The sequence below is a fragment of the Curcuma longa genome, chromosome 7 (assembly GCF_044706935.1).
Source record: "Curcuma longa cultivar G26 ecotype Majalengka, Jawa Barat chromosome 7, ITB_CL_G26_1.1, whole genome shotgun sequence".
Classification (NCBI taxonomy): Eukaryota; Viridiplantae; Streptophyta; class Magnoliopsida; order Zingiberales; family Zingiberaceae; genus Curcuma; species Curcuma longa.
The window spans coordinates 3,695,647-3,722,324 of NC_133867.1; the positions used below are offsets into that span (position 1 = coordinate 3,695,647).

The 26,678-nt window shown below is 35.1% G+C and overlaps 3 protein-coding genes across 4 annotated transcripts; all 3 read right to left on the bottom strand.

Moving 5' to 3' along the window:
- Positions 1-1,465: 1,465 nt before the first annotated feature.
- Positions 1,466-2,831, bottom strand: LOC141832475 (outer envelope pore protein 24B, chloroplastic-like). Its single transcript, XM_074719980.1, has 3 exons — positions 2,634-2,831; positions 2,162-2,593; positions 1,466-1,655 (listed from the first exon to the last, which is right to left on the bottom strand). Exons 1-3 carry the CDS (start codon positions 2,829-2,831, stop codon positions 1,575-1,577), a joined length of 711 nt encoding a protein of 236 aa, XP_074576081.1. The 3' UTR covers positions 1,466-1,574.
- LOC141831523 (uncharacterized) lies at positions 2,829-10,643 on the bottom strand. Its single transcript, XM_074718894.1, has 6 exons — positions 7,649-10,643; positions 7,455-7,580; positions 4,215-4,538; positions 3,366-3,623; positions 3,069-3,230; positions 2,829-2,950 (listed from the first exon to the last, which is right to left on the bottom strand). Exon 1 carries the CDS (start codon positions 10,620-10,622, stop codon positions 7,845-7,847), a length of 2,778 nt encoding a protein of 925 aa, XP_074574995.1. The 5' UTR covers positions 10,623-10,643; the 3' UTR covers positions 2,829-2,950; positions 3,069-3,230; positions 3,366-3,623; positions 4,215-4,538; positions 7,455-7,580; positions 7,649-7,844.
- A 781-nt stretch (positions 10,644-11,424) lies between these two features.
- Positions 11,425-20,404, bottom strand: LOC141831524 (putative MO25-like protein At5g47540). Of its 2 annotated transcripts, none has more exons than XM_074718896.1 (11): positions 20,096-20,404; positions 17,521-17,682; positions 17,231-17,349; positions 16,529-16,603; positions 15,063-15,156; positions 14,557-14,616; positions 14,016-14,084; positions 12,924-13,022; positions 12,050-12,094; positions 11,863-11,882; positions 11,425-11,782 (listed from the first exon to the last, which is right to left on the bottom strand). In XM_074718896.1, the coding sequence occupies exons 1-11, from the start codon at positions 20,213-20,215 to the stop codon at positions 11,776-11,778; spliced, it is 870 nt and encodes a 289-aa protein (XP_074574997.1). In that variant the 5' UTR covers positions 20,216-20,404; the 3' UTR covers positions 11,425-11,775. The 2 variants fall into 2 exon arrangements, with proteins under 2 accessions (XP_074574997.1, XP_074574996.1); XM_074718895.1 differs by having other exon boundaries at positions 11,863-11,965; positions 20,096-20,400.
- Between the last annotated feature and the right edge of the window lie 6,274 nt (positions 20,405-26,678).

The window sequence follows — 26,678 nt, forward strand, 5'->3', positions numbered from 1 at the left end:
GGAATGTGATTGAGGAACAAAATTTAGCTGTAACGTCTAGCACTGTTCTTCGTAGGGGAGGGGTACTAATTACTTATAAGGTAATCTGTAATTATAAATCATGTAATCATCTCCAGCAGACTAAAAATGAGTCTTATTTTCTCAAGGGACATTCTGCTACTTTTGTAAGATATTAAAACTTGAGGGACTTTATTGATCCTTGGCTGATTTATTTTGTTCCTTTCCTGTAAATCCATGAATACGAACCCTGATTCGATAAAGTCTAGGTTGAGATCATGCTGCTTTCGTAGAATTTCCAATCATCTCATATTATTGATATTCGACAAAAATACAAGAAGAAATACAATTTTGGGAATGATACATAAGGTCCGGTTGGTACGAAACTAGGAAGTGGTAAGTTTTTTGTTTTGCTTCTTTCCTCTTTCTCAGTGAGGTAGTGAGGAGCAGAGGTAGTTGAAGAAGGTGAGGAACTAAAGCAATAGAAAGCCACGACGACAAGCTAGAATTGAGAGATGAGATTCACATAGCATGGTGGTGCAACAAGGTTCTAGCAATGAGGTTGTTAACACTGGTAGAGTGAGAGATAAAAGAAAGACAGCCTAATTAGGATAAACGTATATTAACTCTATAACTACCTAACTATATAGATAATTGTTGGTTGCTCATGGACTAGCTGTACCTACTATTTTTGGGGAATCAATATCAGAGCAATCCATTCAATTTGAAACCTAATTTGAATTGTGGAGATATGAAAGATTTATCCTGAGTGAACAAAATGTTAAACTGAAAAGAACTAGTCTATAATGGGGTTTATTTTTTTTCTACTTGATTTATTCATCCCATTTCTTCAGAAAGACTGAAAGACTACAGGACGGAGTCTTCTTTGGTCGATTGGTATGGTAACTAATGTTTTTGTGATATTTCTGTGATCAGTTTAATAGGTGTTTTCTTTTACGGTTCATATTCTAGGTTTGTGGATGAGGTGAATCTCTCTAGTAATCGGATGAACTAGATTCTCATTAAATTTGATTTTTTTTTTTCCCGATTAGAAGGAGCTCATACATACTCGACAGTGCGCGATACATGACATTTTGATCAGGCTATATGCAATAGGAATCTGTTCTTTGAAGTGAATGACAGATTGGTTAGCCTTGCTATCAGAAATTGGAACAAGTTGCTGAAATCTAAATGCACTTAGCTAAGCAGGCTACTTCATCATCATCTGAATCCTGTCATGACAGAGATCCAAGTTTGGTGCATAACTTGAACAATCTGTAAACTTTAGGATCGATATTCGTGATGCTTTGATTGCTCATGCTTTACCTTAATTTATCAGTATCATCTTTATCCTAACCCAGTGGGACTTACACTGCTTAATGATATGATAGATGACCATGAAGCAGATCATCTTTGTTTATGTAAAACTCTTACTCCCATTGTGCTTTCTTCCAAAAGAAACAAGTAATAAGAACCAACAAAGTATTACTCTATGAAAAATACACTGATGAATTTAATTTAAAGATGTTGTTCTGAATTAAATCAAATAACAAAAAAGAAAAATCTTGCAATGGGAGTCAAAGATTACAGTTCCATGTGCTTTCGGCCATAAGTTTTGGAACTATTTCTTGATCCTTCTTCATGAATGATGCAGAAACCTGCAATGTGGCACCAAAATATATAAGCAGTTGCCATAATTTTATTTAACTAGATGCCATGGATTTTATCTAACAGATGTCTATAAGGTTGTAATTATAAATTGAATAAAATTGGAGATCTTTCGTGATCATCTAAGATCTTTAAGATCATAATTGCATGTTCATTCCTTTAGGGAATAAATTCATCCTGCCTAAGAGGTGACTTGGTTTGTGATTTACTTCCCTTCCATGAGCCGTGGAGGTGCACGTTAGCACCTTTTGCAACAATGGATGAACTTGAGAAGGTCAAATGGGTGAGTTGAAACCACAAATGTTCTCATGAGCTCATCCATGTCCGGAAATCACAGCTTCATCTTTGGCTTTATAGATGAATAATGAGACCACTTATGTGTTCTTGTTGCTATAAAAAAATTCATTTATGATCTTAATTTCTCAATTTCGAAGGAGAGGGAGGAGAGAAATTTGGCACAATTGCTCATATTAACAGAAGGATTTTGTAGCCATACCTTGAAGGAACCTTTACCCGTGAAGGTCCTACTCCACTCCAGCTCGAGCTTTCTGTTCTTCGCCTCGTAGCTCCCTCTCACGGCGTCGCCGCCGTCGAACTTCCTCGACACCGCCACCGCCCACGCCCTGTCCTTGAAGTCGTACGCCGGCTCCACCACCGTCAACTTGCGCCGCGCGAAAGTGTACTTGAGCTTGCAGTCCTCGGTGCCCACCACGTGGCTCACCGCCACCTTGTTCTCCTCGTTCAACTCCACCGACCCGTCCACCGTCGTCTTCCTCTCCCGCAGCGCGTGGCTGTACGCCAAGCTCACCTTCCTCCCCGTCACCTTCACCGACTCCGCGAACTTGAACTTCAAGTTCGGCAAGCCGCCCTCCCCCTGTCGATCACAATCCGCGAAGCCGCCCGCGCCGCCATTAATTAACAGAACCAGCTAAAGGAATCAACGGAGTTGTACCTACGTCGTTGATTACTTTTTCAGGTGAGTAGTCGACGGAGAAGGAATTGGGCCTCTCGAGCGAGAAGGCGAAGGAGGGGGCCAGGGCGAGGGCGTTGGCGACAGAGGCTTTGAGCTTCACATCGCCGACGTCGGTGTTGACGGAGAGCGCGGTGCTGCCTCTGCCATTCTTGGCCTCAGCCTCCAATTTGCCGACGAGGGTGGCCTTCAACATCTCTCAATTACAGTAGAAGCTACACGTATCTTGGAGATTAAGCAGTATTTGTAATTTATAGACTGGAATTACTTGCAGGAGTGGACTAGCCATCTCGGAATCATGTCTTCTTGCTCTCTCTACAATCAAAAGTTGGCTAGTACTGGAATTGCTTGAGAAGGGAGGTGGAAAGAATAAAAGTGAGACCAAATACTGTTTTCTAATACAAACAAACCGTGCAGTGTACTTGATCCTTACCCAATACTCTGTTTGTCTCCCCAGATTCAAACTAAGTCCATTAGCTTGCATCTGTTTTTCACTGAAGAAACATAGCTTCCAGATGATCCTTACCTCAGGCTCAAACAAAGGGAGGTAGTCTCGATGGTAAGTGCTCCCACCAACAGTGCCTGCAAAGGAAGACTTGAGGGAAACTCAAATAAATTTGTAGTGCAAGAGTTGATGTATATATAACAAAAAGGTAATTCCAATAACTCAAATTATCATCTACAGAATGTCAAATGGTTAGTTCTATCAAATCTATCGAACCCACAATACCTAGGTCACATCTGAAACTGAACAAAAACCAGCACTGGCACCGAGACATTTCATTGCTCGAACCATAGAAATCATCAAACTCATCTTAGTCCATCCAGCTCATGAAGGGCTTATTCAAATTGGTATGGAGATTGTTATGGTTTCTTGCACCAAGTATGCCATGATAATGATAATCATTTTAGAGTATACTTCAGCCAACACAGTCCCATGCAAAGGGCTCCTGATGGTTGCAGTTTGAATAGGACAGCATGGCGGGTCCTGTAAGAATAGAAGTAGAGTGGAAGTCAGAAACAGAGCAAACTAATAAAATTGAATTTGGAAACAACATTGTAGATAAAACCTCTGATATGAACTTTGATCAGCATGCTAACCGGAATGGAATAGTGCAGTAATAACTGCCATTCATCTTTATATAAATTGGTCGATATCACCAAATAGTAGAATGCATGGCTGCAGCAGCAGCTCAGACATTACATGTGAAGAGAAATGTCATCCTTAATGTCCAAAAGTACAAAATTAGACAATTTCTCCATTAAAATGAGAAAGGAAAACACAAGGGCAGCTGGAATTCTGTCTACAGTCGAATGATGATACAAAATTCCAGCTACAAAAGAATCAATCAACAGGAAAACATCAATATTTTAAATGTTAGGCAGAAAGGACTCAAATAAATGAAATCGAGGCCTTGACCAACAAACAAGACCCGTTGAGTAATTTTGCAATGCATATAACCATATATTCCTATCCTATGTTTAACAACAGAAGACGTTCTCTTGATCTCATATATAGAATACTTGCCAAGAATCATAACCATTTTAGTTATTATATTTCACTTTAATGTCACAATACCCTTGTACCAATGTGCTCATATCTTCCCCAGAAAAGTTGATTCAGTGAAGAGCAGTCCTCAATCATAAATCTGAACCAAAATCAGCATTCACCGTTCAACTGAAAGGGATCTCCTGAGGCCAGCTTGTAACTAATGCCATATATAGTACCTGGTTTCCTTTGCATGAAGATTAAATGAATTATTTTTAGGAATACTGCACACTTTCATTCAATAAGCTTGGGCACTTGCCAACTTAGCTTTTTATTTCAAGCTTCTTCCATGTATAAATTAGCCATGATTTTTGTCAAAAGCTCATTAGCCAAGGATGCTCATATCAGTTGTACCTACAAATTCACATGCATTTACATATTTACTAAATATTCTTCTTCAAATGTTTAACTTAGAAAACAAAATACATGCATATTGCTTCAAGAGAAAGAAAACACACCTATGATCAAAGAACCATTTTTATTGCAAATTCATTCGCCATTCAAAATGATTCAGTTTGAAATTTTAAATGCAAGGCTAATGCTTTTCTGGACTGGGTAACAAAATTTGATCACAAGCATGTTTTTAGAACCAAACAACAATGAGCAGTAAAGTAAGATGGTTCAACGGTTACAATTATAGAGATCAGTAGAACCAGTCAAAACCAGGATTTTTTGTTTGATTATTTATCTTCTCTCCGCTTCTCATTTTCTTTAATCTTTTCATGTCTTTTTCCATTCTTTCCAATTCTCTTCTCTGGTTTTTTCATTCTCTTCTATGGTCTTCTACAATTCTCCCCTTCTATTCACTTTCCACTACATCTCCATCCTTATTCTATTCTTCTCTCCCCACCACCCTCCACCTTTGGTCTCCAACACTGTCACTTCCTTGTTTTTTCTTTAAAGCATCAGCCTGTACTGGTTCATACTAATAACAGCATGTCACATACCAACCTGGCCAGGCCAATTGGATATGGTGCAGTGTTTAAATGTTTGATTAGAACAACTAGCTTCCTTTTCTTCATAGTTCATACCCACATGGTAAAGTCCTTAATGTTACTAGCCTCCTGTACGAGTATTCAACACCCATATGGATCTAAGCGTCCGACATCTCATCTAATAATTTTTCAAAGTGTCAGAGTTGGAGTCTCAAGTAGTGTTGGAGTGCCAAGTGTCCAAATGAGTTCGGAAAGGATAGACAAAGAGCCTGAGTATCAAAGTTCTCCAGACAACTGTGTTTTATAGGCTCCACATGTTTCCTTCTATTCTTTAAATGACAGTTTGAACATGTTATCACAGTCATTCTCCTCTGTTTCAACTTTACTAAAAATAAAATTAATGACACATCTAAATTCTCAAAGAACATAATAGTGATCTATGTTACTCGAGCTCAGGCAAATGATATCATGGCTACGAATCTAGATATCTAACAATTTGTTTTCTAAATTTTTTTACACATTGAAAATGGTGCTATGGATGTCACACTTGGAGTGTCGATGCCGGAGTGTCATGTCTCCAACACAGTATATGGGTAAATGAGAAGTCAGAGTACAATGGACAGAGGTTATTAATCACATATTGGGTCCATATCTTGAACATTTGCAAAATTAATTCTAAATCTTAACAACTTGCAGTAGTCAAATTTCTGAAATCTCAAATATGGATTACCATAATTGTTTTATCCTAACAAATACTTGCCAGCAATATGTTATTTCCATGAGGCTAAAATCATTTCTTAAGCTCAATTTACAGCAACATGAAACTTGTGGAAATGGGAATACAATGTACTGATGCTGTGAATTGAGTTTTCTAATGTATAGTATATTTCCTCTTCAATCAAGACAAAACAAAGAAATTCAAGACTCACCAAACAAAATCAGCAACAACAGATCCCTACAGTGACTTTATCCTTATCATTCAAAATTAATGCTGAGCATTGACGCATTTCATGATCATGTGTATCAAGGGACCTTTTAATTGAAATCAAACACTATCAATGACCAATTCTGCACAGCATTTTTTGATTGAGAACCATGATCAAACCTTCAATTCTCTCTTTGACAAATCAAACCTAAATGAGTTCAGAAAACCGACTATAGCAAGAGAATCAAGATACATTTAATCAACACTACTAAAAATAAGTAGCCAGAAGGCCCAACTTCATAAAGAACAATTAGAAAATAGGTATATGGGAAAAGGGAAAGAACTCCCACAAGGAAAAAAAAGCAAGCATGATAAGGGGGCACTCCTACTGTTTTGGAAAAACACCCAATTCTTTTCACTGAAAATCAGACACAACATTCAGAAAAGTTCTAAGCTTTTGTTCTATTTATGGACTATTTTCCATAATATATAACACCTTAAAATTAATATATTTTGAAAATATTTTCTATGTTATATTTAATTTTATATTGTTTTTATTTAATTTTTCAAGCATTAAACAACTTAAAATTGTTAGATAAAATCAAATAAATATATTTCCCATTTTTTAAAATTAATATAACACTAACTTGAATTAAAATTTATACAAATAATTAGGATAAGTTTAGTGAAATACACAAGCATGCTATTTTGCTGATATCAAAAAGAAAGTGTGATGTATTTTAAATGATATTCTAATAAAATAAATTTAAAATACCAATAAATAAATAATTTATTAAATTAATTAAATAAAAGTTTATTTAAATAAAATATTATGTTGAACCCTAATTGTTTCTTGGCATTCAAACCAAAATTGAGATAACACCTAAAGGAGATAGAGAAGCTCGACATCACTCATTGAGCTCTATTTTTCCATTGCTTGCTAACACTATCTCTTTAAGTTTCTCATTATGTCATAAAAGTTAGCGCACACAAAAAAATCTTTACCATTGTTAATATCAAATTTAAAATTTTTTACATTTTAAATTATTTTTAAAAATTTTTCAGCCTCTCCCAATGTCATAAAAGTTAAGACACACAAAAAGAATATTCACCAATATTAAATATCAAATTTTATCCAATTTAAAAAGTTTTACATTTTAAATCATTTTTAAAAACTTTTAGATAATTAACTAAGTTAAATTGAACTAAATTTATATATAAAATAATTTGATTCAATCATATTTGAAGGTTAGGAATTATATTAATTTTTCTCCTCTCGTGGTTTCTTCTTGATCGGCCCATTTTCTCCCTTGGGATCTCATGATCCCTCTCTCCAAGTCTCGGTTAGCAGCCTGCTCTCTCACTCCAACTATCATATAAAATTTTATTTTAAGTGAAGTTAAATGCTACCTTAAGATGTTCTGGATTGCTGGTAGTGTGTGATATGAAATTCTCAGCTGCTATCTGTACTTGGTCGCCATTGGCATATTCCAATTGCCACCCGATGGGAAAATTCTTGCAGTTGTACCATGTATGCTGAATCAAAGAAATCTTGAAAAATAAATATATAAATAAAAAACTGAAAATATAAAAATCATAGATACCTTTAGGCGTTTTTTTAATCTCCAATACGCGTTGCAACTGAAGAATTGTTCTCTCTTAGAATTTGAAAAATGTTGACTGGAATTAGCCAAATTGGGAGTCCGTAAACTGCTTCAGTTGGCAAACTGCCACTCCAACAGTAGTCAGGTAGCCAATGCTTCACATTTGACAGCAGATCATAACAGAAGGAATTAATCCTCATGTCGTGGAGCTTTTCAAGAACTTGGCTTCTACAGATACTTTTCTGTCTAAAATACTGTATGTATATGAAGTGGGTTTGCAATTCTTAGCTTCCATCATTTCGAGAAGCTCCATGCATAAATTTGGTTTCCCACCCTTTAAAAGTCCATCAATTAGTATTGTCCAAACCACTTCATCAGGACTCCAGTTCTGTTGCAGCATATTCTGGAAAAGATTTTGGGCATCCTGAACCCTGTTGACTTCACATAAGGCACATATTAAGGCCTTATAACCTATTATGCATGACTGAATACCTGAGGAATTCATTGCATTGAATAGTTCCATAGCAAGGTCGACATTTAGATTCTTTGCATGTACCTTTATCAAGGAAACATAAATATCTTTGTCTGGAGAGAGGCCATGGTCACCCATATTTTTTACCACTTGATCTGCTTCAGACCACTTACCTTGTCCGCATAAGCCACAAACCAAAGTGCTATAGTCATCAATATTTGGTCTGTACCCAATCTCTTCTAATCTGATTAACAGACTAGAAATAATGTCAATACTCAGATCTTTTTCATCTAAGCTGCACGTAGTGATTGAATTTGGCACAGCTGCAAGCTTGTTTTCCATCACTTGTTGCTCCTTCCAAATTCCTTTCATCAAAACACTATAAGTCAGATAATTGGGCTTACAACCAGCACAAACCATCTGCCTCAATAGTGAAAATGCAGCATCAACCCTATCCATTATAATATAACCATTCATCATAGAAGTATATGTAACTTCATCTGGAACTAATCCTCTTTCTTGCATGCTAACAAACATCTTCTCAGCATCCTCAACCTTTCCCTCCTGATGTAAACTATGAATAAGAGAACTATAAGTATGGAGATTAGGCAGGCAGCCTTGCTTTATCATTTCATCCAGGACTTCCATTGCAAGGGATGTGGCACCATTCTGACACAAACCATTAATCAAAGCTGTATATGTTACAACATTGGGTGGCAAACCTTGCTCCATCATGGCATTACATAGCTTTTTAGCTTCAGCTAATTGATTTTTCTTCGCGAAACCATTAACTATAGCATTAAAAGTCACTAAGTTCGGTTTGCAGTCATTTTCACCCATATTCTCCAATAAATGGAAAGCATCATCTAACCTCCCCTCCTTGCAATATCCATCAATTAGAGCAGTGTAAGCGATCTCAGTTGGCTTCAGATTATGTTCGACCATTTCTTCAAATGCCTTACATGCTAAATCCAGATTGCCCCTTTTGGAGAATTCACAAATAAGTTCAGTGTATGTCCACTCGTCAGGATTACATCCATATTCTTTCATAAGATCAACCATCCGTATGGCATTATCGATGTTACCAATCCTACAATAGCCATATATGATTGTATTATATGTAACCTGGTTTGGTGAGGGACCTGAGATAAACATTCTATGGAAAAAAAACATTGCTCTCTCAACAACACCAACCAAGCAAAAACCCTTAATTATCTCATTATAGGTCTGCAAATTGGGCATGCACCCTTGTCCCTCCATTGCTTCAAAAACCCTCAAAGCGCATTCTATTCTCTTGCGCTCACACAATCCATCAATTAAAGTATTATATGTTACTGTATTTGGTGTCACTCCTTCCCTTTGCATCTTATGAAACAATCCAATTGCCAACTCAAGCAGACCAGACTTGAACAATCCATTGATGAGGGCTGTGTAAGTTTGGACACTCGGAGCACAATTCCTACTTCTCATATCAGCCAACAAACTGAAGGCTTCTCTAACTCGTCCAATGCTGCAAAGCGCTTGAATTGGGACTGTGTACGTGTAAACAGTGGGCTGAACACCTTTCCTCACCATCTCATTCAACAGGATTAACGCCTCATCAACCCTTCCATCGTTACACAGCGCGTTGATGAGAGTTGAGAATGTCACAGAATTTGGGTCACAACCCTCCTTCTCCATCCATTTAAATGCACTGAAGGCGGAATTCAGATTATAGTTCCTGCAATAACCAAGTATTAACGAGGTGTAAGTAAACGTATCAGGTCTCATCTCGCACTTCAAAATCCTACTAAAGACCGATGCAGCCACCATGACCTTCCCCTCCTTGCACAAAATGTTGATCAGAGAATTATACGTAAAAATATCTGGATCCACGCCACGGCTGAACATCTGGCGACAAACGCTCAACGCAACCCCGACCATACCGAGCTTTCCCAGCTGGACCAAGATCGCGTTGTAGCTATAAACATCAAGCTCCAGCCTTTTGTCCCTCAAGCGATCCAAAAATTCGATGGCCCGGATCATATCATCGCGAGTTTCACACGACTGGACCATCTTGCTGCAGGCTCGCTTGGCGGCATCGACCATCCCGGCGGCGAGGAGGCGGTCGATGAGCACGAAGTGGTCGCCGAGAAGGGGTTTGTAGAACTTCCGCTGCGCAAGCCAGCGGAGGAACAGGACGGCGCGGACGGGATCGATGTCGGATCGGATGATCTGGGAGACGTGGTGCGGGCGGAGAGCGGCGGCGAGGCGGCCGAGGTCGGCGTTATCGGGCCACTTGGGCTGGGATAGCATGTGGTGGGCTTTGCACAGGATCCAGTCCTCTTCTTCCTCTCCTCCGCCCACTCGCTTCTGCTGTGGATCTCGATCCGGCGGTGGATGGTGGTAGCGGGACGATGGGGAAAAGAAGAGGTGAGGGAGAGTCGAGGTAAGAGGCGCGAAGAGAGACAGGCGAGGAAGGTGGAAGGCGAGAGAGAGGGGGAGGAAGAGTCTCCTCGCCATTGGAGAGCATGGAGAGGTTCATCTCATCGAGAGAGAGAGAGAAAGAGGAGAGGAGAGGTTTTCAGAGGCGACTTGGTTAACGGAAGGCCATAAAAAGCATACGGCGAATTGGGTCGCGGCGCGGCGCAACTTAATTAGGGTTGGATTATTGTTAATATTTCAATTTTATAAAAAAAAATTCTAGAAAAGTTCTTTTAATTTTTTTTTCTTCTTGATAATATAGGTGTTCAGGTTTCTCTCCTAATTCGTTCTTTCTAAGATAAAAGATAGAATCAACACTCTAACAGTTTCACACGATAGATTTCATGATCATCTATGAAAAAGTAAATTAAAAAATTATAATTAACTATAACGAAAGAGAACATTATCTCCTAATTCGCTCGATACATCCAAAAACATTTACAATAATACACCAACAATCGATCTCCATGGTCTTCTCAATCAAAACCGTCCAACATAAATTTTCCATTAAATTCGATGTCGATAAATCATGATTTCTCTTATATATTCGATACATCTTTACCATGCGCGCCATCATAGTAAGGAAGTCTAATTTCTAAGATTTTTTTTATTTGAGTTTCGAGTTCACAATTATTTATTAAGGTTAACTTAAGGAATTTATAGACTATGTGACTTTTTTTATAGGTTTAATATGTATGTTTTAAATAATTAGAAGAAATAGTAATAAATCTATTACGTGAAAATATTTCACTCACTTCTTGACCTTAACTATCTTAACTAGTTAGAGGTTGCTGTTACAACCCTGTATTGAAGATGACAACCAAGGCACGGTGGATAAGAATTGAATAAATAAAGCACAACCCATATTTTTCATCTTCAAATATTATAAAAGCATCAGATTTTGTTCTGAAGAGGTTCAATCTCGTGGAATTCATAAGTTTACAAACCACGAGATGCATTTTGTTTTTGTTTTTGTTTTTGTTTTTGTTTTTTTCCCCCTCGTAATAAAATACATAGAGGCCAGCGTCTTGTGTCCATACACCTATATAGTTGGTCTGTGCAAACGATGCAAGGCACTGGTGAAGTTGCGATTTCAAGCTCGGATTCTTAACACAAACTTCATTAAGAAGAGTTCTCCTTCTTCAGAGCTTGTATCTCTCTGACAACTTGGGCTTTGTCTGCTTCAAATTGGTCATCCTCTACAGAAAAATCAAGATCACTTGAAGAAGAAAGAAAGAAAGAAAGAACTTGGGCTAAGGCAAAATGGGTAAAGAATTACCTTTGTCTAATTTGAAGTCCCTAAAAAACCGAAGAAGTTTATCCTTGTTAGTGAATAATATGCTTGTAATCTCAAGGGGCTTGTTTTGGTTAGCAGCAAATAACTAAATTTTATACAAACATATAAAGTGGATGTTTAGGAACTCACAAAATATGACATCAAAATGAACAAAGAGAACAGATTTTACCTTGAATACATGGAATGCTTCTATTTGGATATTCTTACTTGACTCCTGGATCAGACAAATAATTAGTACTGCTGGAGATTTGAGCATATAGAGCAAATGACATTGTATATGATCTGCTGTTTAGCGTATCGTTACAGCCAAACCATTTTGAAAGACTGGTAACTACCTTGTCAAAACAGGTTTGCGCTTGATTTTAATACCACCCCAAATATAAAAACAGAATACATGCTTTATAGTATGGTGAATATAGTTTCATACAAACATTAGCATTTTAATGCTGAATCAAAAAAGGCATTCAGATATTAGGAAAAAAGCTAAAACACTGACATGAATGTCGCACACAGCTATGAAGCTTGAACCAAGCTATTAGGTCCGTTGGCAGGGGCAATAAGGAAGATGATGTCAAGAATTGTAAGCTATATGTTGTCATCTTCATTCAGTTTCAAATGCCTTTCCATTTTATGCGTTGCAACCAAACAAAATCAATAAAACTTCAATAAGCTAAAACAAGGTCATTCACCTAAAAGAGAAAAACAAAAAGGACAAAAAAATAGGCAATCGGCATTGACAAGCAATTGCAGTAACCACCAGTATCACATGGAATTCAGAAAATAATTTGTCAAGTTCATGTATTTATTTAATACTGGAACAGTGAAATCAAAGAAGATTAAGGACAAGAACTATATAAATTGGACATTCCAAAACTCAATGTCGATTTTTAAATTGACACCAATTTTGTGGCATAATTCATTGCTTATATCTCTTGTTCATAATTCTTCATTGTAAAATTTATTTATTAGATCGAGACCAACAAAAGTAAAAGAAAATATAGAATGGTTTCCACTTTTAGTAAAGAAGAGAGAAGATACCGTACCCTGAGAAGATTCATTAGAATCATAAGATTGTCCTTTGAGCTAACATAGCGCACCATAACTGCGGAATTTGACCTGTCTAACAACATGTCTCCCAAAATCTGCAAACCAAATTAGCAAAAGCATAAAAGATAACAGATAATTAGATTGGACACATCATTACTACTTCAGTAGACAAATTAGAAGCGAAGATATCAAATGATTATGCTGGTAATGACAACAATGGTGCGTTTGGTTCACAGCCTATTCATTTCCCTATCAATTCACATGGAATAAATATTCATCTGTGATTACCAAAATAAACTTAAAATACTAATTCCGTTGGAATTATTACTTCCTAATCATCCATCAAAGTTATTCCTTACTCTATTACAAGGAATACATATATTCGTACTGTAACCATTGTCCAAAATAGTTGTACTACTATATTCAATTCTCCAAGAAAAGTACATATTTGATTGGGTAGCAGATAGAGTGAGTCATGTAAGCAAAGTGGGCAGGATGAGCCAGGTGAGCCTCACGAGATGAGTCAGTTAAATGGATTGGGCAGCCCTGATAAGCCAAATGGACCAGGAGGGCCAACAAACTAGATGGACCGAATTGGCTGACAGATCAAGCAAGCTAGGCGAGCTGGATGAGTTGGACAATACCTAACAAGAGAAGGTTTCCAGATCAGTACCTTCCCTGCACCCTGCTTCTTAAAGAAAGAAGACAGATGGGTTCGAGCAAACTGGGTGAGCCGAATCGGCTGACAGAACTGGACAAACTGAGTAAATCTGTCGGGTCTAGCTGTGAAGGCTTGTCATGAGAACTGAGCAAGAGGACAAATCGAGCTTGCTAACTGGCCAGACAAGCCATGTTGACTGGGAGGGATATTTTATGATTGTGAAAACTTACTCCTCATCTATTATTTAAAATATTCTTAGGAATGAAAATTGTCTATTTATTATATTCCGTGAACCAAACTACATCCATAAGAATGACTATTCTATTCTCTACCAATTCTATTCCATGAACCATACATAGCACAAGTGATACACCCATCCACCTGTGTTCAATTATGTTGTTTGTGAATGGATTCCTACACCCAATACCTTGATAGCTTGTCTTCTTGTGATATAATTGGGGGATGACAGCAACCTTGAATTGAATTCTGCAAAAAACTGCCAAGGCAGTTGCATAAATTAGAAACCTTCAACAATGAAAGAATCATTTAGATTTGAGTAACAACAACTTCCAGATCTTAGGATTGTAGCTACTTGCTTTTAGTATAAGATTCATTATTAGAAGAATGTAGATATTCAACAGAGGTTATGATTACTTCCCAGCTAGGGGCCGAGGATGGTTTACTGCTAAGCTGTTATGTGGATCCTAGTAGCTGATTAATAAGGCACAAGTTTAAGCCAAAGATTGGTGCCAAGCATAATTTAGCCACTTGAGTAAACCCATGCAGAGAAGTTGCAATGTTTTAGCACAAAGTTGCAGCATATTACTCATGAAGATAATGTGCCTGTGCACAAGTATAGTGAATTGAATGACCAGGTAATCAGGCCCAATAAAACACCCTCAGTTTCCTAGATTGTTAGAGAAAGATAAAGTTGCAGCATATTACTCATGAAGACAGTAATTACTTACCCAATCATAATTCTTGGATAGAAATTCGGCCACAGTTGATTTATGCCGTGTTAAAAGCTCCTGAATTACAGTTAAAAATTAGCTGAAGATCTTAACTCTTTAGTACATAAATCATCACTGTACAATAAGAACAGCTTAATAGCTCATAACTGTATGATAAGAATGGCTTACTTTGAATAATATGACAAATTCAGTTGCTTATTCTTAATAATTGTTGTGGAATTGTTTAGTTAATATTAAGAAAGTTGTAGGTGTCCTGGTTTTAGAGCAATCGCTTTGTCACTAATCATGTTGACCATTGCCATCATAGGCAATACAAAGAGGAATCATTGAACTAACTAGTAATAACTAGAGCATTAAGTAACATTGGCAATGGCAATTAGTTGCATATAAGTCTTGTAATCATCATTGGCATTGCAATCCAACGTAATACAAACAGGAATTCAGTAAACTAATACAGCATTGAGTAGATTGAACAAAATAGCTGCTTAAAAGAACAGGTTGACCTTAAAGGTGATAGTGGCATCTGATGCAATGTCAAAATTTGGAATTTGAATATAATCAAAGAATTTCTTCATGTGTTCAGACTCTAGAACGTACCTGCAAATGGATCACCAGAAAAGATTTATATATTTCAAATAATTATTCAGCATTGAATAAAACCTCAATGTCAAAACAACAGGTCAGAAGCATTTGTATGAAAGTCTTATGATGGACAGAAGTAATGTAGCATCAGAAAAAAAAAATGATGTATATATCATCCTTATCAATTAAAAGAATACTGCTGTGGGAAATTAAAATAGAAAATTGATGATGCACATGCATATTGATCCTGCCAACTGCACATCAATATGATCTAAAGCATTCCCTGAAATTATAAGGCTGTATCCCATGCTGATCTATTCCAGCAGTACCAACTGCAATCGTGAGAGTTTCACATACTGATTATACTGGCAGGGTGAGGCAATAAGCCTGGAAGTGCACATCCAGAAGAAGGTGAGAATAAGCAAGGATGAGGGAGATTCACATGAACCAAGAGAAGTTGCCATGCTTCTGGTGTTGTATACAAATGGCAGAAGAAGAGGCCTCCATGGTAGCAGAATCCAGGACAAAAGTTTGGCTAGAGTTGCCAAGAACACGAGAGGTAGCATTTTAAGGGAAGTGTGAAGGCTTGAGCTGGTGATGTGATGTAAGAAAGCCTCATATGGATGTTGGTGTTGGCAACCTACATGTGAAAGCCTCGTTGGTCTCATCCAACACAATAGGCATACAGAGAAACTGAAGGGGTGTGAGAGGCATGTATCATTTATACTTATAAATATAGTTATAAGTATTCTCTTAAGTATATTAAGTTGAACCCTTACAATTATTATATTAATAAGTTATGCCTCATTAATTTACTCATAATCAACTTAATTAATATTCTTATTAAGAAGTATTACATTATAACTTACTAACACATTATAAGTACCAATTAGAGATTATTACCAATATGTTAAACTATTAACAATATTAATATCAATCATCTTGGCATGGTGCTAAAATTGTATCATTCTGACCCAGCATGGAAAGATCCTTTAAAGTTCAAAGCTTGATTGCCTTTTTTTCCTGAGGAATCTTCAGAACTAGCTGGATTAGTCTTGAATATATCTAAAAGGTCAGTTGATTCTTAGAAGAAATCACATGCCATCACTAATTTCCTAATCTAAGTTAGTTTGCAGTAGAATGGTACTAGTTGTTTTTATCATTTCTCATATTAGATTATTAAAATATATCTGGACCCTTACCAAGAGCAAACTGTGATTTACCAAGCAAAAATAAAGTTCTCTGCCAATCCACATGAAGACAATGACAGTTTTCCTTGCACGGCAAATGTCATAATCTCTAGCAACAGTATAAAAATAATGATGCAACCAAAAAAATATTGTGAAAAGAATGAGGAAATTTGTTCACATTGAAAGTCAGAAAGTACCTAGCTACACTTTGGTGTCGAATACATTCTCTTAGCATAGCCCCATAATGCAACGCAATGTCCATGTCTTCATAACTACAAATGAGAATTATCTAGTTAATATTTGCCATGTTCATAATGAACTTCCAGATTCATACATAAAGTAGCTGAATGTAACAGAAGATCATTTATAAATCATGAGTCCAAACCATCAACTTGTACCTAAGCATATATGAACATTTATCAATCAGGATAACAATTATCATCTAGTACATAAGAATATGATCAACTAATAATAGCTTTTGTGACAGATATTATTTGGTTATTTTGAAGACTAGACAAAATGACATCAATTAGACATCCTCATGACCAGTTTATTGTCGATTATCATGTTGTTTCGTTTCTTTAACTTCAGCAAATCATCAGGACAAGCCAAGTACTATACTTGAATAAAAATCAGGATGCAAAATGGAATCAAAACAATTGAACTGTAAGACATCTAAAAAACTTTAAAGTAATATGCATGTATACTAAAGGTTGCTTTAATACTAAATTTTCTTCCAGTACACAAATATAAAAACACTAACAACATTTCTAGAGGAACAACAAAAAGTTTAAACAAAAATCACTTGAACAGGACAATTGTGCTTTAGCTAAGTGAACATAAGCAACCAAGTGAACATCCAAATAATGGGGTTTTTTTTCAACAAATCAAAATCTCACCCAGAAATTAAAATGTCCAAGAGATCTTTGTTGGCTTCCAAATATTCAGAAGCAATTAACCTTGATTGAACCTGTTGCCTTTGCAAATTTGCCACAACTTGAGTAGCATCTTTTCTGGCCTTTAGAATGACATGATAAACCAACTTTTAGCTTCAAATCAGTAAATAATTCTTATCAAGAGGAAGGTTAAAACTCCATAGATATGTATGAATCCTTTAAAAAAACACTCAAATCTATGTCACTATTAATCATTCTTCTAATCAAAACTAGACGTTTAAGTAGCAAATTACTTCCAAGTTCAATTTAGGAAGGCAAATGATTAATAGTCGCAAGGTGTTCTCCCGGAAGAACTCTTGAGTCAACTGCAAACAAGCTTCAGCTACTGGCTCTGATTCACTATTACCATAGAGAATGAATTTCAACTCCCGTATATTTTTACATAATTCTGACATCTGCAGAAAAGTATATGAAAAAAGACAGATTAGCTTGCAAGAGGCAGAATGCTAAACTGAATGTTGGATGAAATGACTACTATTTATTTGAAAAGATCAACATTATCCATCTGGAATTATCTCTTATAAGTGCATTAAAAGTCAAGAGCTACACAGAAATATATTAAAACTCATAGCTATAATCATGCTGATTAATTGGTTTTCTATCTCACATAGTTATCATGGATATCCCACAGGTTAAAATATTAGCATCAGTCCAAGATAACCCATGATTGTAAAGCATATTAATTACTCTACCATTTAACATGCGAAAGCACATCTTCCAGATGTAGCAGTGGTGCCAATGACGTACCATGGAGGTGTTGAACAGCACCAATCACAAGGAGGAAGAATTGAAGAGAGAAGAAGAAATGGGGAAAAGCCTAGTGCACGGATGACCTTGCAATAAATCCTACCTCACAGAACCTTGATGTGCCTCGTGAAACTCACGCTGCACACTGTCAAACTCTCGCTGCCTCTGGTCTTGCCAAGGAAGACTCATTGCTCTTGTGGCAACTTGTGTAACTGGTAAGAAACTGGCTCTCCTTCACAATTCCACATTCTGCTTCCTATTGTGACCCTGGCGATGACTTGTGGAGCTAAGGAAGATGCTCACAGCTCTCCTTCACTTATATCAAGAGTATTCACATGTCTTGTGTTGATCAATGGGTGGAATGGTAATTTTTGCCCATATCAACCGACATGGAACAAGATTTAAATCCTCGACATCTACTATAATTTTAGTTTTAACTGCATGATCGGTGACAATTAATGTTAATCAAAGCAATAAGTACAAAGCAGCCACTAACTCTATCTAAAAAGGGGGAAACATCAACTACTTTGTGAGGTTCATACCACTGCAAGATCCATGATGTGGAACCATGGTTATCGGCTACTACATTGCAAGATTTGCTTAAAATTAGAACCTTGTTTAAATATTGTTTACCAATAGAAAGAAAGTCAATCAAGAGATTGTTCTCATAGGAAAACAAGGAAAATAAGCCCTTCTAATCCAGATTAGCTACTAAGGATAGAAATGATCATGCTTGCAGAAAGAACTCCAAAAAAATCTCACTATTGGTTGACAATGGCTATGAAATTCCCAAAAAGCCAAAAGTGAAAGGTTGCGAAACTTCTGAGAAATAGAAGAGTAATAAATATCTCCAAGTGCCAGTTGCATGTAATTCATCAAATTAAAAAAAAAATAATGAAAGATCAGTCTTTGCAACTCAGCTAAATAACCTAATCACCAACATCAAGTGTGTTAATGGCTAATATTTGGGTCACCTCCATGGATATTATCCACGCTTCCAATATTAATCAATCCAACTCATCTAGTTGTCCAACTAATGGTTCTCCTTTGAACAATCTGTGTCATTTCAACTTATTTTCTCTCCTTCTATCCTCTATTGTAATTACACTTAATTGCTCTTAGAAAATAATATTTTATTTTAGTTTTTATCTTTTTGAGTAACCTCACACATCTATCTTAGCATTCTCTTATCGAACTATCAAACACGAAAGTGTGAATGAAAAACATAATAATGAGTGCCAAAAATGAGTTTATGGTATAAAGAAATCAAATTTCTTTTGATAAAAATATCTTAGTAGATATCGTGGATCTCCCTTGTTTACTAAAATCTTTTCTTTTGTTCTATAAAATCAACCTTTTGGTTATGCTGATGTCAAGGAAAAGTGAATTAGGTGGAACTAGTTGGTTTACTGAAACAGGCATGGGGATCATGATGACAATCTAATTCAAACAAAGACTCAATGAGAATTGACACAAAAAAAACATCTTACAAGAACAAGCAGCATACTTATTCTAGTAATATTTCATAAATAGATATGGTACTGTCATGGAAGGTATCAAAATGTTCTATGCTTATTGCCCATCTATTCCAGGAAATCTATGGTCAGCAGATGCACATATACTGCTGACAAACACCACATGAGGCAAGGGATAAGATACTGCATCCAATAGTACCCTGAAGCATGAATTGAAATAACCTTCAGTGCCGCTCTAAACAAGCAGACTACCATTTCGTACATATCAAGTCGTAGAAGGAAGCACCAAATCAGAGGTGGACAAGCAATTCTAGCAGCACGGCAAAGCTTATAACTTGCTAAATACCAATATAAGTAGACGCCTCATCCTAAAACAACATGATTAAATACTCGACTCAAAATGGGCCTGCGGTAGTAAACCAACAAAATAGAATAAGAAAAATCCTAGATTTGAATGAACGTTATTTTTTCGTAACGAGAATAAATGCCAAAACTCGATACTAAACTAACCACACGAAGTGCTGAAGTTCGAGTTCAGTACTGAACTACAAAATAAGAACAACCAAATCGCGCCAGGATCGCTAACCTTCTCCTCGCGCTTGGGGTCCCTGGAGTTCCAGTTGAGGTCGATGTAGATAAGGAGTTCCCGCGTGTGCCGCACGATGTCGGCCGGCGTCCGCGGCTTGGACTTGAAGAGGCCCTTCATTGTGCTCCCCGCCGTCAATCGCCAGGCACCACCACACCAGACCGAGTCTAGATTTTCAGGCTAGGGTTTGCGCTCGACAAAGGCAGAGACGCAGAGATCCAAAACCCTGGGGCTCCGATTGCGCGAGATCGACCAGAACGGAGGAGGAGGAGGAGGAGGAGAAGGAGGCGTCGCGAGCAGCCGATTCCCAGCAACCGTTCTCGATCAAAAATGGAAAAATATCAATTGAAGTAAAAAAGAAAAACGATTAAAAACGAGCGGTGGATATTTATAGGAATTATTGACTATTGGGACTTAAAAGTGGATTGCAATTCTAAGCAGACTAACAGCGACTCTGCTTTACGTTACCCTCAATCCTACTCGTGCTTTGATTGGTTAGGTAAGCTGCGGCCTACGGAAAACCACTCCTTGAGTTGTATCTTTTAGGTCTTGTGCGACGATCTTATCGTAAGGACGAAAATGTTGGGGATTCGCTGTCTTGCGTCGCTATCCGCTGCGTTGGTGGATGGCTCTTTATCTCGTCTTCTTGTCCGCCACAGTAGATCTGAGAGATAAGGATTATTATTTTAGTGATTTTTATATTTAACTTTTATAATCCAATAAATTTATAAATTTATAAAAAAAAATTATTGTCATTTTGCTAATGATTTAAAAACAAATGATTCATATATAGATATAGATAAAATAGGAGAGGTTGGACCCCTCAAACGTATAATCAAAAGATCAGCATCATAGCCCAGATAACACTAGTCATTGAGCACACATATATGATTCGTCATACAAGAAACTACATCAAACTCATGACAACACCAACATCAAGACATCATAGCCCCACATGTTTACACATCATAATACTTGCATGTTCATCTACGAATCATACAAAGCACCATAATTATAAAATTAATCTCATCTCAGAAACAGAGTCATTGACAGCTTGGATGCTATCGTGGTTTGAGATCTACAAATCGATAACTATGTTGCTAGTGATTTTCTTCCTAGAATAACAGTATTGTTTTTATAGGAATCTTAAAATTTAAAAGGGCATTTTCTTTTTTTTTTTTTAAAAACAGCATCTTCTATATGCTTTTGTTTTAGAATTATTCTTATTCAGTACTATTATAATAGTTATAAAATATAAAACTTGACCATATTTCTAACGAATATAGGTCATTTTTCATACATGAGTTGGAAATACTAAAATATTTTTGATAATTTATTTATTGAACCACGTATATAATTTTTATTAATATTTAAATCATACATCATATTTTTTATATTTATCAAATCATGCAATTTTTTAAAATTTTAAACAATCATCATGGTTTATAGCATTTTGAAAAGCACTATTTCTTTCTTTAATATATAAATATATATATATATATTTTAAATCTCACAATGGGTTAAATAGGGAGTGAATTCAAAATTGAAAGACATGATTACATTCAAGAAAGTTTCAAGAATATATTAGTCCTAGTTTGAGTTAAGTCTTACAAGCCTAAATTTAACTGTAAATTTTGATCAAAACTCATTGATAGTTATACAAGATTCAAGTTCAAAAATTTTAAACGTGGTTAAATTTGTAAGAGCCTTAGAAATACATAAAATACTACTATTGTGTGAATATCATAGTTTTATATTATTAGTGATTTTGTAATAAATTTATATAAGATTAAATTTTTTATTAAAAAAATTATAGAAAAATAAATAGGATATGGAATAAAGGTTCGAGAGTATGGTTACACTCACAAGAATCCTAAGAATACATTGGTATGGATTTAGATCAAATTTAATAAGTCTAAAATCATCAATGATTTTTTATCAAAATTCACTAATAACCTTAACCATATCGAAATCAATCCAAACCAAGATCAATGCATTCCAAGGAGCCTCTTGAGTCTTATCATACCCTACAACCTTGGTTTCACCTGTAGATAAACTATTGTAAGTTTTTAAAATGTATACAATTTTGAGTAAATTGATATAAATTTACTATTAGACTTAGGCATATCATACTCACTCTGATCATGCCCAAAATTTTAACATCTAAATATTGTATAACCATTAGTGAGTTTTGATCGGAACTCACTAATGATGATAGACACATCAAAATCAACCCAAACTAGAACTAATACATTCCTAGGAGTCTCTTGAGTCTCACCATATCCAAAATTCTCTATAGTTTTCACAACTATTAATGACTTTTAATCAAAATTTATTGATGGTTGTACATTATCCAAAATATAAAATTTTGAATATGGTCAAAGTCAAAAGAGTTTAGGAACACATTCATATTGTTGTTAAGTGAATATGATAGACCTAAGTTCAATAGTGAGTTTGTGCCAAAATTATGTTAATTTGTCTATATTTTAAAAACTTACAGTATGTTATCTAAGCTATGAAATTAATATTTGAGGGCATGGTGAAACTTAAGAGACTTCTCCTAGGAGTGCATTGGTCATGATTTGAGTTGATTCTAATGTTTTAAGATTATTAATGAGTTAGGATCAAAACTCACTAATGGTCATACAATATCTTGATTGTAAAATTTTGGGCATGATTAGAGTTAAAGGAGTCTCACGAACACATTCATACTATTATTGAGTGTTTAGGCCTAAGTCCAATAGTGAATTATTCTAAAATTACATGAAGTTATCTAAATTTTAAAAAATCACAACATGTTATATAAGTTGTGAAATTAAGATTTGAGGGTATGGTGACTTAAGAGACTCCTAAAAATACATTAGTCCTACTTGGGGTTGATTCTGATATGGCTAACACCGTCAATAAATTTTAGTCAAAATTCACTGATGGTCGTATAATGTCTAAATTTAAAAATTTAGGCTTGATTATAGTCAAAAGAGTTTTGGGAATATATTATTTCTATTGTTGAGTGAATATAATATACTTAAATCCAACAATGAGTTTGTATCAAATTTACTCAAAGTTGTATAAATTTTAAAAACTCACAACAGCTTATCTAGGATGTGAAACCAAAGGTGGAGGGCATGGTGAGGTTCAGAAAGCTCCTAGGAGTGCATTAACCCTAGTTTGAATTGATTTGAATGTGATTAAAGTCAGGGTATGATGAGGCTCAAGAAGCTCCTAGGAGTGCATTAACCCTTGTTTGGATTGATTTGAATGTGGCTAAAGTCACGAATGAGTTTTAGCTAAAAGTCACTGATGACCTTAAATTTATCACATTCAATCCAAATCAAGACTAATGTATTCTTGGTACTCTCTTAAGTGTAATCAAGCTCTTGAACCTTTGTTCCACACTCTATTTAGTTTTTTTTTTAAATTCAACCTTATATAGACTTATACTTATTATATTCACTCAATAACACCTATGTATTCTTAAGACTCTTGCGAATCTAACCATGTTTAAAATTTCTAAATTTGGACATTGTGCAACCATCAATGAATTTTAATCAAAACTCACCAATGGACTTAGGCTTATCATATTCAACCCAAGCTAGGACTAATGCATTCTTAGAACTCTCTTGAGTATAGTCATACCCTTCAATCTTGATTTCACACCCTATTTAGCCTGTTGTGAATTTTTTCAAAAAAAAAAATAGTTTTGAGAGAAAAAATAGTAATTTCTAAACCTCATAAAACATGACATATTTTTTGAGATTTTAAATGTGCTTCGGTGGTTCGGATGGATTAAATAATCGTGTGTGTTGAGGGAGGGGTATTTTATGAAAGAGATGTGTGATTTTATAAATATGAGAGTGTGATGTATAATTTGTATATTAGTTAAAGTCAAATATGTGATTTAGTAAATTGTCAAAATATTTTAGATCTCTTTTATAGTTTACTATTATTGGCCTCCGGGGTACCTTGTTATTCTTACGAAATCTATATTTCTATTGAGGATCTAATTTTAAATAGAAAGTGATCCGGTCTGAGATCAAGGGATGAGTCAACTCCTTGTCGAATCGTCTCCTATTGACTTAGGCTACGTCAGTTGCTACTGGATCCGCCTCTTCAACCGGGTTGGCCTTTAATGGATCGGGCATGCACTTGACAGATGGAACCTTGATGGATCAACTCCTCAATGCCTCGTTGCTTGCTGAAATGGACCAACCAAAGTCAGAAGGGAGCCAAAGCACACCTTAGCATGACCCCTTTGACGCTTAAGTTAGAGTTGGAGGAAAGAACGAAGAATAGTAATTTTGCGGTCAATTGTGCATACCTTATTAACCGAAATATCTACCTTATATATAAAGAAGGAAGAATAATAGGTGCTTTGCTCCTATAGCGGTGATGTCCCTTTATTCGACATCTTTATTTCAAGCAGCTGCATAACTCCGACGCCTATAACTAGACCCGTTCACAAGTTAGGTCCTAATCAGATTAGACTCGAGCTCATAATCGGGTCCACGAGACGGTTACCCATTGACCAAGGTCACCAAACCTGAATCGTAACCGGCCTGATAGGGGCCGGGTCAATTAGTTTTTTTTAGGCTTATAGTCATTGGAACTGTCGGTTCCAACTGTGTATTTTTTTAATGGTTAAGATTATTTGATCATTTTTTGATCAATGACTATGATTTAGTATCTGTTATTCTCCAAACTCTATAAATAAGGTAGCTTATTTCATTATTTTCACACCATCTTCTCTACTCTCATCTCTCAATTTGAAATCTATCTTTCGACTTCAATTTTAACGCTTTAATTCTTCAATTATAATGGAAGGAGGTTCATCATCTCAATCTCGGAAAGACAAAGAAATAGTCAATCCGAATGTGGATCGTGATATTCAATTTATTGATGATGAACCAAAGCAAGTTCCGACACCCTAAGACACAAGGAAGTACAAATGATACTTCTAAGGTTCGTGATGCTCCTCCTTTAAAATCATCTATTTTTATTAAATATTTTGAGAAAGTCACTCTTCTGTCCGGAGAATTACGTACAAAATATAAGTATTACAAAATCTCCTATAAATTCCAAGATGGCGGCGATTATGGGTCATTGAAATGACACGTCGAAAAGAAGCACTTGATGGAATATGGAATCGAATGTTCTCAAACGCAATTGTCTAGATTTTCTCTCAACTAGTGGAGGTATCGATTCAAGTTTATTTAAATATTCTGATAATAAATTAAGAGAATTGTTAGTTAGATTTATTTTATAGAACATCTTTCTTTTAGTTTTGGATCTAAATGCACATTTGAAATTTTGTTAAAGAATCACTTAATCTATCGCTAAACATGTTTAAACAATACTTACTTGTACAATTAAAAGATTAGTAAGGGAAAAAAAGATTTAATTGAAGAATTTAGTAAATTAAATAATAAAATTTTTTTATGTTTTGATATTTGGAGTGATCATTGACAAACACATTTATATATGGGTGTGACTTGCCATTAGATTGATAACTCATGAAAAATTCAAAAATATTTATTAGCTTATAGAGTTTTTGATGAATCACATAGTGCTCAACAACATCTCTCATTATTATGTTTAATTTTAGAAGAATATGATTTAATTTCTAAAATATTTTCAATATCATTTGATAATGCTAATTATAATACTGTTAGTATTAAACAACTTAAATTTATATGTCAACCTATTATTGGTAGTTTATTTTTTCATATTCATTGTATATGTCATATTTTAAATTTATGTGTTCAAGATGGATTAAAAATTTAAAAAAATCATATTAAATCAATTAGAATTGTTATTTCTTATTTATGGTCACATCCTACTATAATGAAATAATGGAGTAGATTTTGTAAAATTAATTGAATAAGATCTAAAAAATTTTCACGTAATGTACTAATACATTTAAATTTAACTTATCAATTATTACAAGATTTATTTCAATATAGAGAATTATCATGTTCATTTTTTATATAAAATAATAATATCAATATTTATTTATTTTCACACCAATAGAATATATATAGTAATATTTGTAAAAATTTAAAAGTATTTAATGATGCAACTAAATAACTTTTTGGTGTTTATTATCCTGTTTCTCATTTAGTTATGGTGAATTTTTTAGTATAGTATTAGTTTTAAATAAATATATTAAGAATGAATTTTTATCTCCTTGGGTATTAGCAATAAAAGCAAAATGAGAAAAATATTATTTTTATATTTTTAAAATTTATTTAGTTGCATTTTTTCTAGACCCTAGACTTAAATTAGAAGTTTTATAGGAAATGTTGGTTTTGTATTATGATACTTAATTTTATTTAAAGATATTTCTTTTCCTAATCCTGCTAGTATTATACATGAAACTAGAAATAATTTATATAAAATTTATAAAGATTATAGTAAAAATATGGCTTAGAAACTAATATTTTTGAAACATAAAATATTAGTATTTCTAGTAGTAATAGTTCAAAACTTATAAAAGAACAACTTTTATTAAAAGAATGGACAACGAAATGTTCACGAGGATCCTAAAGTTCTAAACAGGAACTTGAGAATTATTGTATGATTTCTT

What these genes read in the sequence shown, in the direction of transcription:
- LOC141832475 (XM_074719980.1), bottom strand. Translation starts at nt 2,831, where the DNA reads ATGTTGAAGGCCACCCTCGTCGGCAAATTGGAGGCTGAGGCCAAGAAT. An exon ending in TCGACTACTCACCTGAAAAA is followed by an intron (nt 2,594 to 2,633) that starts GTAATCAACGAC and finishes TGATTCCTTTAG; the next exon opens with CTGGTTCTGTTAATTAATGG. An exon ending in CGGGTAAAGGTTCCTTCAAG is followed by an intron (nt 1,656 to 2,161) that starts GTATGGCTACAA and finishes GCCACATTGCAG; the next exon opens with GTTTCTGCATCATTCATGAA.
- LOC141831523 (XM_074718894.1), bottom strand. Translation starts at nt 10,622, where the DNA reads ATGGCGAGGAGACTCTTCCTCCCCCTCTCTCTCGCCTTCCACCTTCCT.
- LOC141831524 (XM_074718895.1), bottom strand. Translation starts at nt 20,215, where the DNA reads ATGAAGGGCCTCTTCAAGTCCAAGCCGCGGACGCCGGCCGACATCGTG. An exon ending in TTGGACATTTTAATTTCTGG is followed by an intron (nt 16,604 to 17,230) that starts GTGAGATTTTGA and finishes TCTCATTTGTAG; the next exon opens with TTATGAAGACATGGACATTG. An exon ending in AAGCATTCCATGTATTCAAG is followed by an intron (nt 11,966 to 12,049) that starts GTAAAATCTGTT and finishes TATAAAATTTAG; the next exon opens with TTATTTGCTGCTAACCAAAA.